Source organism: Bemisia tabaci, chromosome 1, assembly GCF_918797505.1.
Source record: "Bemisia tabaci chromosome 1, PGI_BMITA_v3".
Classification (NCBI taxonomy): Eukaryota; Metazoa; Arthropoda; class Insecta; order Hemiptera; family Aleyrodidae; genus Bemisia; species Bemisia tabaci.
The window spans coordinates 7,459,806-7,474,573 of NC_092793.1; the positions used below are offsets into that span (position 1 = coordinate 7,459,806).

General features: G+C 40.6%; 2 protein-coding genes across 3 annotated transcripts in view; both read left to right on the forward strand.

The window, feature by feature from the left end:
* The first annotated feature begins 226 nt into the window (after nucleotides 1-226).
* LOC109038060 (uncharacterized) lies at nucleotides 227-8,253 on the forward strand. Of its 2 annotated transcripts, none has more exons than XM_072306279.1 (5): nucleotides 227-706; nucleotides 1,187-1,366; nucleotides 2,756-2,943; nucleotides 4,115-4,439; nucleotides 6,932-8,253. In XM_072306279.1, the coding sequence occupies exons 2-5, from the start codon at nucleotides 1,190-1,192 to the stop codon at nucleotides 7,442-7,444; spliced, it is 1,203 nt and encodes a 400-aa protein (XP_072162380.1). In that variant the 5' UTR covers nucleotides 227-706; nucleotides 1,187-1,189; the 3' UTR covers nucleotides 7,445-8,253. The 2 variants fall into 2 exon arrangements, with proteins under 2 accessions (XP_072162380.1, XP_072162377.1); XM_072306276.1 differs by having other exon boundaries at nucleotides 619-752.
* A 4,932-nt stretch (nucleotides 8,254-13,185) lies between these two features.
* The window catches only part of nompA (no mechanoreceptor potential A), a 69,787-nt gene continuing 68,204 nt past the window's right edge, over nucleotides 13,186-14,768 (forward strand). Inside the window, 1 exon segment of the mRNA XM_072306308.1 lies at nucleotides 13,186-13,333. Coding sequence (XP_072162409.1) covers nucleotides 13,258-13,333 — 76 coding nt within the window. The 5' untranslated portion in view covers nucleotides 13,186-13,257.

Consider the following 14,768-nt stretch of genomic DNA (forward strand, 5'->3'; position numbering starts at 1 on the left):
TTTCTATACACTTAAGATTAATTAAGCCGTTTTAACTATTTTAGTCATCCCATCTTAAAGAGATTAGACGAATTTTGGTTGAAACTCAATTTCAAAAATTTGACACTAACTGCTCTCTTCTCCATCATGGCAGAATAGGGAACATTGGATAACCTCGCGACGCGACTCAGTCAGAGATGATTTTTAAAGGCGTGTGTTGCGCAATGTAATCACCTCGCGTCATGCGGAAAACAATGTGTTTGTGTGTGTGCAAAGTTGGAGCACTGATCGTTGACATCATAGCTCTGCCGTGCTAAGGAAGAACGCCGTATGAACAGTTGAGAGCTGCCGAATTTCACTCGATAAAATATGTATTTTTGACGACCTTTGTGCACATTTTTTCTTGAAATTTTCAGATATTTTGCGTACAAAATTTGCTGAAAAATTTGGGGGAAAACATTCACAAATTTCCTAGTAATTTCGGTTTTTATCGAGGGAAACTTGGCAACGTCTGAAGGCTCATACGGCGTTATTCCTCAGCACGGTAGAGCTCGTGGGTTTATTTTTTGTGTTCCATGAACAGCGATGACGTGTGTGTCTAGGGTTTTTCGATTTAAAAAGAACACTCATGCAGGTATGTAAAGGATGTTGTACAAGGGCGTTTAAAGTACACATCTATTAGATATGTCCACCATCACAATTTGAAGAGCTATCCTTACAGTTAGAGGTCATTGGTGACTTGTTTTAAATCAATTCAAGTTTGTGCCTTCCATGTGCGTCTGAGAAACAACTTTTTCCCTGTGATTTTGCTTTCTTACAGTCACTATTTTTAGTTGTTTGGTTGCAGTGTGTTTTGTGCATATTGATGGTGAAACTACTAGACCACGTATCTCGATTTGCGAAGTTGCAGGCTTCTTGTCCATTTTTTTTCAAATGGACAACTTCCATGATTTTTCTTTTCTAAGAGAAGAAAACTCTGTGAAAACTTCAAGAAACGATGTTGATTTTTTTTTCCTTCAAAAAAATAAAATGGGAGCGGAAATGTTTAAACACCGTAAACAAGATATGATTGAGGATGTATTTTTCACAGGATATATTTTAAAGCTAGCTCTAGTTGAGTTCATTATACTTAATATCTCAATGTTTTAAAAAAACTGTGCTTATGCGCCTCGGCCTGTAAACCCCTTAGTTAATACCGATTTTCCAGAAAATGCACCTCCAGGAGCCTCTTCTGCCACACATGTTGAACCTTCACGTCATAGCTACGATCGTTTGTATCAGTCTTTCAATTCCAGCCATTGATGCCACGTTTTACATCGAAACTAAGCATTTTCAAGGGACTAGTGTCACCTGGAATATTTGGGAATGCCTCGTCCCGGCAAATCCGGTAAGATTTTCACATTACTCAGACATCTTATTATTATTTTCTCGATAAAACATTTTTTCTGAAAAAAGTTACAAAAGTTTTCTATGTTCGCTTTTGTAAATTGAAAGGACCATTAAACAAGTTAAAAATTCAAGGCGCCGTAGCAAACGCGTCCCATTGTTTATTGTTACATACGAATGTAAGTTGAGAGAGGCCAGTCATAATGCCTTCAATTTTATACATACATATTTTTGGGCAAAATGAGAGACGACGTTTCTCCTTTTGCGACGTTGCAGACTTCCTCTGAAATTTTATTTTTCTTTCGAGAAGCTGGTCAACATAAAACTTAAATTCTCCATGATTTTTGGTATTCGATAGCAGAAGATTTGGTTCAAAATTTAAAGTCGTAAATTTGGATTGTTTCTCATGGAAGAGATGAATTAAGGACGGAAATTTTGAAACAGCGCAATGGTGATACGTGGTTTCGCACTTCAGTCACTGCGATACGGACATCCATCAAGTTTAAAAAATGCATCAAGTCCCCGTCACCGCTAACCAACGCGTTTGTCGATCGAATCAACTACAGGTTTTATGCGTAGGAGGTCAAAACGCCTTCAATTTTTTGAACGCAATACGGACATCCGTCGAGGTTGTATAGTTGTATAATAATTAATTATAATAAATAACTACAATAATAATAAATAACTTGAACGTGGTTGTTCAATGATTTCTTACGAGCAGTTCCCTTTCAGTGTTTAGTGGCCGCGTAGCGGCCTAAGGTCCCAAGTATGGTTTATTTACGTAAAATTTTGAGGTACGCATTCGCCGTAAATCCACCACCTACAGCGATTTCCATGACAATAACCACCTCGGGCAGCCGAAGTGTCAGCTGACCGAAAAAAAGCGCCCGAAAATAACGGTATAAACCGCGCATCTCCCGACGGGACGAACGGGATAACCGATTTTTCAAAGGGCGCAAGGGGCGCGGGGCCCGCCGCACGATCCCTCTATTTTCTCCGCCATCGGCGGACCCGCTAAATTTTTTACTCAAAGGATCGGGCTTACGGAATTATATATTGTCATAAAATCGCGTTAGTTAAAATCAGTTAAAAAAAGTTAAAATATCTCAATTTGCCACGATTTTTTTCCCGATAATATTGCGATGAATTATCGTCGATAAAATTGCGATTTCATTGGAAATTAATGTGATGAAATCGCAATTTGTAGCAATTTTTCATCCGCTAATACTGCAATAAATCGACGTCTATGAAAATGCAATACATTTTCCGCGATTAAATCGCAACTTATCGCGATCACTGCTACTTGGGCTCAACTCTCTCCAGTCACCTTAGTTTTTGAGAGGAAAGCAGGGTAATATAACCCGTGAGAAATACTATCTATTAATTACAGTCTCCTATCACATCTGAGGGACCCTCATCGCCGTCACAAGGCAGAAAGGATTGGTCACCACCAGCATGGCGGCGCACATCGGGGGGCTTTGGATGCAAAAAGGTTCACCAAGATGAGCAAAAGCATCGAATTTACTCAACGACCAACTTCTTTTTCGTCATGGCACCCAAGCTTCGTGGAGGCCGCAGGTATTGTTGATTTGAACACCTCATAAACAAACATCGTAGCCGCAACTTTTACTCTTTGTCACGTAACAACTTTCGCTAACTAGTGATAGAGTTCAATCGAGTTCTTGCATGTGTCACTAGTGTGTCAGGAATTTGTGATGTAGGAGCTGGTGATAATGTAAAATTTTACGAGAAATACGATGGTGCCACTGGTTTTTTCTGGAATCAATTCCAAAGCTCAAAAAAAGCTCCCAAAGTTGAGGCTGTAATGGAGGGGATATCTCTCGCTACCCTGATAGTCCACCTCTCCTCTATATCAAGACAAACTCTCTATGCAAAGATGGGGGACAAATACAGTAACAGGGTCGTCACTTTGTTGGGGGAATCTACTTCTGAAAACACGGCAACTCTGCTAATGTATTTACTCCATATCTTTACATAGAGAGTCTGTCTTGGTATAAAATGTGGACTCTTAAGGTAGCGTAGGATATCCCTATATTACAGCCTCAACTTTGAGAGCTTTTAGTAAGCTTTGGAGTTGATTTCGGAGAAAGTCAGTGACATCATCGTGTTTCTCGCGAAATTTTACATGGGAATCAATACCTCGCGGTTAGGCTGGGTCCTATCCGCATAAGGTAACATGACCTCGCAGTAGGGATATTGGTCAGCAGCAACCTGATTGCAGAGGAAAACCCAGATTCAGAGTCTCATTGAAAATTAAGTATCAACAGTATCTAATACACACTAAAAAACATTTTAAAATGTTTTTGAATTTGAAAGAAAAATTGTTCTTGATTCAAAATTACATTCCTTGGCTCTAAAGTATTATTAAGTACAATGAGTCTATCTTTATACTGTAATAATTTCTTAAATTGAAAGGCAATTTCTTATAGTGATGAGGCAAGAGACTCAAAAAAAGATGTTGCATCTTTTGGCAATCATCATTCATCAGAGGGAACTCAGGATATCGGCTCCCTAGTATACATGGTTGCGTTCGCTGCTGTTCGAAGGCACTGATTTTGAGGTGAAACGTTTCCCTGAACACATATCTGGCATGAATTACTATTCATGAACAAGTCCTCTCTTCTCCTTCACTAAAAAATAAGGGCGCTTAAGAAGAAAATGCAGCTGTACCTCATCAAATGTCCTTCATCCAGAATTAATCCATAGCCACTGTCTATTTTCCCAACAGCATCACGTTGATTGACGGGATCCTTCGAGGTCCTTTCTATCTGGGAGTGCCACTGCTAGAACAGGAGCCGGACTGGCCGCCTCTCATCGAAGGCCAGAGGGAAGAGATGATCTCACACATGCTCCAGAGATGCCGCAACATGATGCCCACACCCATGTCCACGCAACTTCTCGGTGACGTACCCATGGATGCCATGGCCTCCTTGATGAGCATCACGGACTTCTATCAGTTCGCCGAGCCTGAGTTCGCCGCTACCTTTGCTGAAATCATGAACAATGTCGTAGTCCTGTACCGGGAGCAAGTGTGGAAGAACCGGAATGAAAAGGTACGACCGTGTTCATGTCCATGCTCAGCAGAGTTGGAAAATTTCATTCAATTTATTCGCGTGAAATTTCACGAAATTTTATGAAATTTTTTAAAACTTTTGGGGACGCAATCAGGAGGCCAAAAATTGCCTACTAACACTGATTCTCGATTTTGACATTTTTCATCCCAAGCCTAAGACACTCACGCGTAGCAAACGTTTTTGTTTGGCTTGGAGATCAGGCTGAGGCTCAATTGGATTGAATTTTGCAAAGGAACTACTAGCATTGCAATGTTGCTAATATTGTGCAACTTCTTTTGTCTTGGAGGAAAAACCAGATTATCCATTAATAGTTTCTATTTTACTCGCTAATAACTGTAAATTTAAGACAAAAATTACCATCTAAATTTCATAGTTTTTCACGATTTCCGCAATTAAATTGCAGAAGATGAAGTTGCACAATCTTAGCATCATTGCAATGCTAGTGGTTCCTTTTTGCAAAATGCAATCCAATTCCTCTCTGAGCTCCCCTTGGTGCCCGTCATCGTGTATTGTACCTCATTAGGGTACCATGTGCTGCCGCATCAACAGGAAGGCCAGCTGAAGCGCTTTCCAGATTCCGAAGGTTGAATTAATTTTTCCTAAAAAAAATCAACAAATTTCAAATATCGTGACATTAATTTGAGCCTGTTGAAATTTCCTGAAAAATTACATGAAATTTCACTTTCCATCTTTGAGACTGAACCAGCAAACATAGTATGATCGGAGTCCGTCACCTGTTGGTATTGGATAGATTGACATAAAATATTAATGGATCAGTAGACATCAGGGTTATAGGAATGAATGAATTCAAGCATTCTAATACATGTTTCTGAACCGAAATGTCACGCAAAACACGATTTGCGCGACAAAAATTACTGATATTATCTGATAACTAAAATATTTAACGTTTTTCGATGCAAAAATTCAAACCCTCCGCTCTTGAAAAATCGCCCCCTCATCCGTCTACGCATGAGTCAAATCGCGCTCTAAACGTTGCCGTGATAGTCCCTGCGAATTATGGCAACTTCGATTTCAGTGCTTAGCTGTTCCACGTTGTTAACACTTTGAACAACATGAGGCGGGGAGGGAACATTGCTCTATTAAGAAACCTGCCAAAATTGTATTGTATTGCACGATTTGATTCAAGTTTCAAGTAGACCATCGTCATTCTCGGAAGCAGGGTATTCAAAATTCTCGTGACCAAAGTACCTAAACTAAAAACACTAATATCTTAGTTAGGAGTTGATTTCAGTAATTTTCAACGCGAATCGTGTTTTACGTGAAATTTTGGAGAAAATAACGTGAGGTATCAGAATGCTTACATTCGTGCCTTGTCTACTGGTCCATTCAATCGGCCATTCTCGAAGAGGCTTAAGACGTCAAAAAATCGCAAATTGAGTTTTTGGTGGTTTGGTGTTGCTTCGGCACGGATGAACCTTGTTGCAAAGTGACAAGCAGAAAAACTGATTTTTAAGGTCTGAAAAATATCTACAAATTCCAGTCATTTTTTAAAATACTCAAGCACCACAGCGCTACATAGCTGACATCATTGGCTTGTCTTGATTTGAGTCGATTCGAATCCCTCACGCAATGTTCAAGTCACAAAAAAAGTGACACACTCGTAGGTTCTAAAAAAATCCCCCAATGCAAGATATGTGTGTCGGTTGGTCAGTTGCGCTGGTCACAGAATCGTGTTTTGATGCTTGATTCTTGTGGATGAGCAAAAAATTATAAGATATGTCCGAACAGCAACTCTCTATACGTTGATTATCAAAGTTTCACGGTGAGTAACCAGTGCAAATGTAAGTTTACCCCTGACTGATGAAATTAAGGTGGAAGGAACCAGGAGTGTCAGTACCGCACTTGATGAAACCGCACTGAAAAAAAAATCTCGGTGTATTTACTAAGAAAAGGGTAAAATTGCCAAGAATTCAGGGTTCTATTTGATCCCAGTTTTTTCTTGGTAAAATTACCATTTATGGAATTGGTAATTTTACCGAGAAATCTTGGTAAAATTATTGAACTTTCTCGGTAATTTTACTGGACCTTGGTAAAAACGCCAATATTTTTTATCGACTGTGGTAGAATTACCGAGATAAAATGGCAAAGTTACCGGGAATTGATTACCAATAAAAGTGGTATTCTTACCTGAACAAAACAGTAAAAATACCGGTTTTTTGATAAGCTTACCAGTCTGTCTTGGTAAAATTACCAATAATTGGTAAAAAAAATGAGATGGTAAAGGTACCAACGGACCTTGGTAAAAACGCCGAGAGTTTTTTTTTCAATGCATAAACCGAATTTTTGAAAGCGCGATATCTCGGTTAATATTCAACGTAGAAAGTTGCTGTTTAGGCAGATTTTATTATTTCTAGCCGATCTACAAGAATCAAGCTCCAAAACAGGATTCTGTGACCAGCGCAACTGATGCATTTACTCACAGGTTTTCAACCCATTTGATTTTCCGGCAGAGGAATGAGGAGAAAATGATGAGGCGAGCTGAGGCTTCGATCGCTGTGAAGAATGCGGTGTCGATGTTGTTGGAAAAGACGATCGATCCTTGTTTCACGGCCAGCCTTCGAACGAGCCCCCAGATGACAACAGCGAATCCTGGAGATCTATGTAACACGCACTGCAAGTTCTTAGCTGTGGGTTTCTCCGTTTTGCCAAACAGCAAAAGCTCCGACTGTTCAGCATCCATCAAAGGCGGTGTCTGCTCGGAGAAGGTCTGCAAGTGTACCGGGAGATTCTTGCGTCATCACGTGAATATGATTCTGTGTAGCAACACCTTAAGGAAGGGCATGTATGATAATAGTCGACATGGTGAAAACCTTCCTACGGCCATTATAAAACGTGTGGGCAGCTCATTCCAATCACGGTCAAGGAGGAGGTTATCTAGGAGGTCTTCTTCAGGACGCAGTCAGTCGTCGACTCCATCGAGAAGCTCGTTTAGTTGGTCAAGTTTGTCAAAATGCTGGCACTGACAACGGGCTCCGAACGTGAAAATGATAGGGAAAAAGTAAGAAAGATTTTTATTGGATATACTGAAAAAAATAGTATGCTGTTTTAGCACCTAGAATGTCAAAAATGTGTCTAGTGATCCTACAGTGGTCAATATTATCTTTTATGCTCATTTTTTCTGAACCTCATTTCCCTTGACGATAATATACCATTACGCCCACCTCCCGAGTTTGACAGCGATGACGCAAACATACTCAGTCCAAAAAGAACGTTCAACGGCATGAGAAGATATGATGTTGCTACCGAGCTCGCCTTTCGGGATCATGAGAGGACACACGGGCGTTTTAGCCAGTCCTACGAACCTAAATCTTATAGTGTTAAAAAAATGTATAATTTCCAATTACTGCTGACGCTGCTGAAGGCGGAATATGATAGGATGTCTGCATGTAACGAGAGGGTATGTATCGATCGATATGAATCGAACGAAAAATAAAAACGAACCGATCACCACCGATAAAATGGACAAAGAAGTAACAAAGCTGATCAAAATCTGTAGAAAACTTGCATTCAGTATAAAAACTCAAAATTGCGATATTTCGAAATTAGTATCAGCCAAGATTTTGATTTTTCGCGAGTTTAGGTCCACGCACCTTAGACTCATCCCCTGCAAACCGTTTTTGGGTACATTTTTTCGCATTTTTTGGGCTTCAAGACGACTGTGTATTCCCCTCCCTTTGTCACTAGGACGATTTTGTTTTTATCCCAAAAAATTAGATGTGTGAAGCACCAGTTTAAATTTTGCACTCAACAGTTTCTCTTGCATTTGCAAGGACGATTAATAAATCACAGGGTCAGAGTTTTGATGAAGTTGCTCTTTTTATAAATCGGCTCTCATTCAGCTTACGAGATTATCTTATTCAGCTTACGAGATACTCTTATTCAGCTTAGGAAACTTTACGTTACATTATAAATATTTAAATTAAAATATGGTAAACATGTTTTAAACATGGTATAAAAATGAAATGGTAAATGGGGGGAATAAGAACTTGAATGATGTGATTCATGATGGAGTTTGGCCAGAAATTTTTGATTTATAAATTCATATTTCTTTCATATGAGAGGCGCAAAGTGCCTGAGGGGGTTGGCTCATTGAGCGGCCATCAGGGGCGCGGCGCACCCCTTGGCGATTTAAAAATATTGTATGATTTCCAAAGCCACCATGTTAAATATTATTACTGGGAGACCGTGATGAAGTCTGGGCCATAACGCCTGTGCGAAGGTCAAATTTTTGGGAGCCTTGAGACACCCCCCTGGCGCTTTCTCTTTGCGGATCATTGTTGCGTAGCGCTGGACCTCGCCACACGCGAGGCTCTCCCGTCAAAAGGGGTCGGAAAGCCAGACTTAGAAATGCCTCCAGGACGGTATGGACGAGCCGCTTGCGACTTATTATCTTTTTCCTACGTGATAATATATATCGACGGTGGAACTACCGAACCAAGTATCTCGGTTTGCGACTTCGCAGACTTCCTGTCATACTTTATTTTTTAAATGAAAAACTACTGAACGTCCAGTCTTGAAAATTTATGCGATTTTTCCTCTTCGTGCGGAGAAAATTCTGTGAAAATTTCAAGGAATGATATTGATTTGGTCCACTTAAAAAAAATTAAATGCGAGCGTAGATTTTTAAACACCGCAAACGAGATACGTGGTTTGGTAGTTTCACCGTCTATATTTCTCTACTTCCAGGGAGTTGCTTTGAATCTTTTTCACATGGACACGCTTGTCAATGGTGGACCTTTGAGTACCTATATAGACAGGGTATGGCCATTTGTGTGCCAGTTTTTCATTGGTCGCGAAAAATAGCCTGATATGGTGCGCTTGTGGCCGTAAGCACAAACGAGATGGCGACTTCCACTCAACCGTTGAATTCCCTCTAGAGGAAATTAGCGACTCAATCATAAAGTATCTGATAAAGAATTTAACTCTCATTTAAAAAAACTTTATGACTAACTCTAGGTCAAACTATAGCATGATTATTCAAAGAATTTTTAAAATTGGGTTGTTTCATCCCAGCTTTTGCAACATAGGTACCTCAATATCGCTACCAAATTTTTTTTTTCTGGAGGGAGAATCGAATGAAAGTCACTAGTCTTTTCGCAGCGATGCTCATTAAAAACAGGAAGATCAGTAAACTCCTTAGCAAGGCAGCATACCCTTTTGTTAGGAGAGCCTCGCGAGTGGCGAACTGCCGTGCAACACAAAAACGCCGTAAAGGCCATTTTAAATTTTTTGGAAACAATGCATCATAGCAGAAAAACTTGCCTACCTAAGGGAATGTTTTTACAGAAGTCTTTCGCAAGGACAATAAAGTACTCAACCTGAAAAGTTAAGGTACATGGGTAAAACCGTTTTTATTTCATTAAGTGTTAAGTTCCGAAAAAACGAGGGAAAATCTTGATGGATTTACGGCGTTTTTGCTTAGCACGGCAGCAAAGCCTAACGCTACGCAACAATGATCCGCAGAGAGCGCGAGCGTCAGAGGGGCTGTCTCAAGGCTCTCCGAAAATTGACCCATTTAATTTTTATTACACGTCTGGATACATTAACACCGACTGTGACCTAGTAATCCTGTATTGTATGCATTACATAACTTCGAGATGAACAGGTTCAAGCACAATCCACAACCTAGGACAAACTCTCATTATATTAACTTGTCATTCAACTTTTTAGCCTCCTTCGCGTTCTTTTTACTGAGACCACCGTGTTATGGAATAATGCTATCATTTCCCTCTAATCAGTCCGGAGGTACGTGGTAACGGAGGATGTCTTGGCTTCTTTGTAATCAAAATAATCGGACAATATCACCACCATCATGCAGCTGGCGGATCAATTATTAAATCGTTATCGAATGAACTTGATGGGTAAATCGCTACTTGTCGATCAATGTGATTCGATAATGATTTAACAATCCAGGCGCTGATCAGTTTGGGAAAACGTAATGCGCAAAGGATGGGCATTTCATGAGAGTCTTCAATGGCTAAATATTACGATAGGCGGATCTGCAGGGTGGCGTGCGAATTGGCAGATCTATAGCAAATTGGCAACATTGTCTTTTCTCCATTTAAACCCATGGGATGTATCGACTCTTGGAGGGGCCAGGCCAGGTGCTCCGACAAGAATCGATTAATTATCATAGGTTTAAATGAAGGAAATCCTGTGTTGCCAAATTGCTGGATCCGCCTCTGGGCGTGTGCGCCCCTCGCGTTTCGCCCGGAAGAAGTAGGGAAGAAAGATAGAATTAAGGAAGGAACGGAGGAAACAAAAAGGAAGGACGCTTATATTTAGGAATTATTTAAGACGAAATTGACTCGAACTACATATTAATTTGATGCTTTAAGATTTCAAAAATTTACTAGGTTAAATCCCCCTGGAATTTCGAAACGTCTGGATCCGCCTGTGAACCTCACTTGCAAAATTTTCAAAAATGTTCTGATTAAAGAGATTCGGTAACAAATTGAAACCATTTGAACATTGATTAAACTGTAAATCTGAGGAAGAATTCCGTATGAGCCTCCAGACGTTGCCATATCTCCTTAAATATAAAACGAAGTTACTGGGAAAATTGTGAATATTTTTCTTCAACTTTTTCAGAAAATTTGGTTTGGCATTTGATCTAAAATATCTGAAAAGTTTTAGGAAAAATATACAAAAAAATAATCCTTCAAGAATACATGTTTTATCCGATGAAACCTGGCAACTCTCAAATGTTCAAACGGCGTTCTTCCTCAGCACGGCAGAATCGTCTCTGGAGACAAAAAACTGAAACGTCAAATGGACCGTGTTAAGCAAAAAGGAACCAAGCCACATCAGCTGATGCCGTTTTGCTAAATGCGATCCATTTATACTAAATCAGAAATGGACCACTAGACAGGGTACGAATTTAAGCATTCTAATACATAGTTTTTGACCAAAATTTCACGTAGAACACGATTCGCGCAACAAAAGTTACTGAAACCAACTTCTAACGAAGATATTAACCTTTTTATTTCACATTGGTTATGTGGAATTTGAACTGCCCGCTCACAAGAAACTCAAAGCTCTACGTGAATCAAATCGCGCACTACAACGGCTTCAGCAAGCTTCTCAATCGAGCAATGTTCATTTCGCAACATGTGTTGTTCAAACTATAAGCAATTTGCTGCAATAAGCTGAGCCAAAGCGTCAAGACTGAGGTCGCCAAATTTTTATATCGCTGAGACGTTCATGATAACGTTTAGCGCGCGATGTGAATCACGTAGAGCATTGAGTTTTCATGAGCGGGTGGTTTGAATTCACGCATTAAGAATCAAAAAATATCTTCGTAAGGAGTTAATTTCGGCAATTTTTGCTGGGCGCATCGCATTTTACGTGAAATTTTGGTTAAGAAACATGTATTAGAATGCTAAAATTCGTACCTTGTCTAGTGGTCCATTCAACTCCGCGAATTAATTTTTTACAAGAAAAAGTTTGTGCAATCCCTTTGAAAATTTTAAGGAATTTGCTTCAATCTATGCAAAAAAGTCACTGAAATTCGCACAAAAATCCGCACAACCGTTTTCATGAAGTAAATTAAATAGCCCGATTTAATTTGGCAAAAGTTGATGTGTCTCGGTTCCTTTCTACTAGAGTAGGTATCTTTATAGGGAGAGAGTGGACAACTCGATCTATGTAGCTCATAGGGCCCCAAAAGGGCGACAACGTGTAAAAGGAAAATCACTAGATAAAAAGCCGCTGCCAACCTATGCATTTGAAAGATTAATCAGTAGGGCCGACAGAGCATTGTAAACAAGCGTCTTTAAGGATTAAGACCTCGAAACTGAGAAAATTTATGAGAAATCGAAGTTTTATACGTGATTTTATAATTTTTGATCAGTTATGAAATGACGGGTAGTAAGAATTATGAAAATTAGCACCACCGGATAATTCGAGTTCATAGGTTGGCTGCTTTTTTGGCCCCAAGAGCTACATGACCTGATCAAACGTAGCCTCCAAATTTTCGAGTTGTCCATACTCTTTCGATAAAGGTACTCTACTTTCTGCTAAACGCGGTCCAAATGGATTGCATTTTGCAAAAAGGAACCGCTAGCATTGGAATGTTGCTAAGATTGTGCAACTTCTTTTATCTCGGAGGAAAAACCCGATTATCCATTCATAGTTTCTATTTTACTCGCTAAAAACTGTAAATTTAAGACAAAAATTACCATCTGAATTTCATAGTTTTTTCACGATTTCCGCAATTTTATTGCAAAAGATGAAGTTGCACAATCTTAGCATCGTTGCAATGCTAGTGGTTCCTTTTTGCAAAATGCAATCCAAACGACGCACGACTGATTACATTGCGGTGAAGCTAGAACCACTAGAACCCCCAGGTTCGGTCTAGTCGCTCCGAGCGCCGCTGGTCCATGGTACCAGACCGCTGAGGGTAGAGCGAGGGGACAACGAACGGTGGGCACAGGGGAAGCGGAGAGGATTATGATGAAATGAAATCATTAATCAGGGGGCTAATTAATGCGGGAAAATTCATACACCGCGGGGCGCCTCGTCACCTTTGGCTCGGGGGGGGGGGGGGGTTGCGTTGGCCGAGTGGGCATTCACTGACCCCTGTCCCTGGTCTCTTGCCGGAAACACCGGAACAATGGTCGGGCACATCCGGGAACGAGATGAACCAAGGACATCGACAGGAGTGGACAGTTGGAATCCAGTTCGTGCTTCGGTCCGACGGGATACAGTCGCGGTGTGCTCTCGCAGTTCCGTGTGCTGCGCCTGTGGCAGGATATCATGCCAATCTAGGACCAACATGACCAAACAGAGCTACTTCCCAAGCATGGTCCAAGCAATTACAGTCCTGACCGTCCTCAAGATGTTGACCAACGGTGAGTATATTTCTCAGATCCGCACGCCTATCTTCAGCCTCTTTCACTCGCGGGCCGAGGGTCGCGGCTCGCTCAGCTTCCGTTCCTCGGAGGCCTGCGCTTTGTCATGCCGGTTGCATAGTTTCCGCTTCGAAGGCGCACCCTCTCAGTGCATGGTTTCTTCACCTCCCGACAACAAACGCTGTGTCATCTTCATCGTTATTTTGCTGTTATCCTAATCGTTCCGTAATTCAAAGTGTAATCCGCACTAAAGGACCTTTCCAGTATTACGTAACGCATTTTCCCCGATGTTTGACCCCCCTCCCCCCTTGAAATGTAGCCGTAACGCAGCCCAGCAACCCCCTCCCCCCCTCATTTACTAAACAGCAAGAAAACGCTTAGAAAACATCTTGAAAAATATTCGGGTTTTTCGGGACATATTTTACTGCAATAAAACGGGAAGAGGGGGTGAGGGGTGAGTAAGTGCGACACGTGTTGCGTCGGCTGGGTCACGCGTCACGCGCCAAAAGGATTCATTTGGGAAGTGCGGAATTTTCAATTTTTGAATGTTTTTTTCAATTTTTTCTCCGGCTCGAATTTGATCCGTAACTCTGGATTTGACCCCCTCCCCCTTGTAAATCACCGTAACGACGGCTCAACCCCCCCCCCCCCCCCTCAACCAAGTGTGTGTTTTAGTGTCATGATGTAACAGTTTAATATTTCGGTCTTTCAGTGGGGAAAATTTCTTCAAATATACTCAGCAATCGGTTGGTTCAGAATAGTTTAAAAAATGATGACAAAAAAAACTTATAAGCGCCCAAATTGAGAAATAGAGATACATCGTGAAAGCTGTTTTAATCGACCCACTCTAAATCTCGGAAGTCACAAAAATGAATGTGTGAAAAGGTTACAATTTAGAATCGGAGTGTTATTAATGTGGTCATGAACACGTGGTTATGAACAACTGCTATTTTTCGTAATTTTGGTTTTGTTAGCGATACGCGTTTTGAAAAAGCTCAAAATATCCAACTTTGAACCCGTTTTTCGTTGGTTTTCATCGTCTAAAAAAATCCGAAAAAATCCATTGCCTCCTTGTTTCAAGGGTGTGTAATTTTTGCCCGCACTCATGTTGCCTATGGCGTGACGAATATTTTCAATCAATGAAATAAGATTAGACAGCGTGTATCTGACGATTACACAGCTTGAAATCTAGTAAACCTATTTCGCCTGCTTCTCGACTGACAGTTACATATCGACGGTGTAAATCGGCAATCACATAACTCGGTTTCGACGTCGCAGACTTTCTGTCATACTTTATTTTTTGAGCGAAAAAATACTCAACGGCAATTCTTTAAAACTGCCGTGATTTTTATTCTCTGTGCTGAGAAAATTCTGCAAAAACTTCAATGAATGATGCCAATTTGTTCTCTTTTAAAAAAATAACATAGGGGTGATT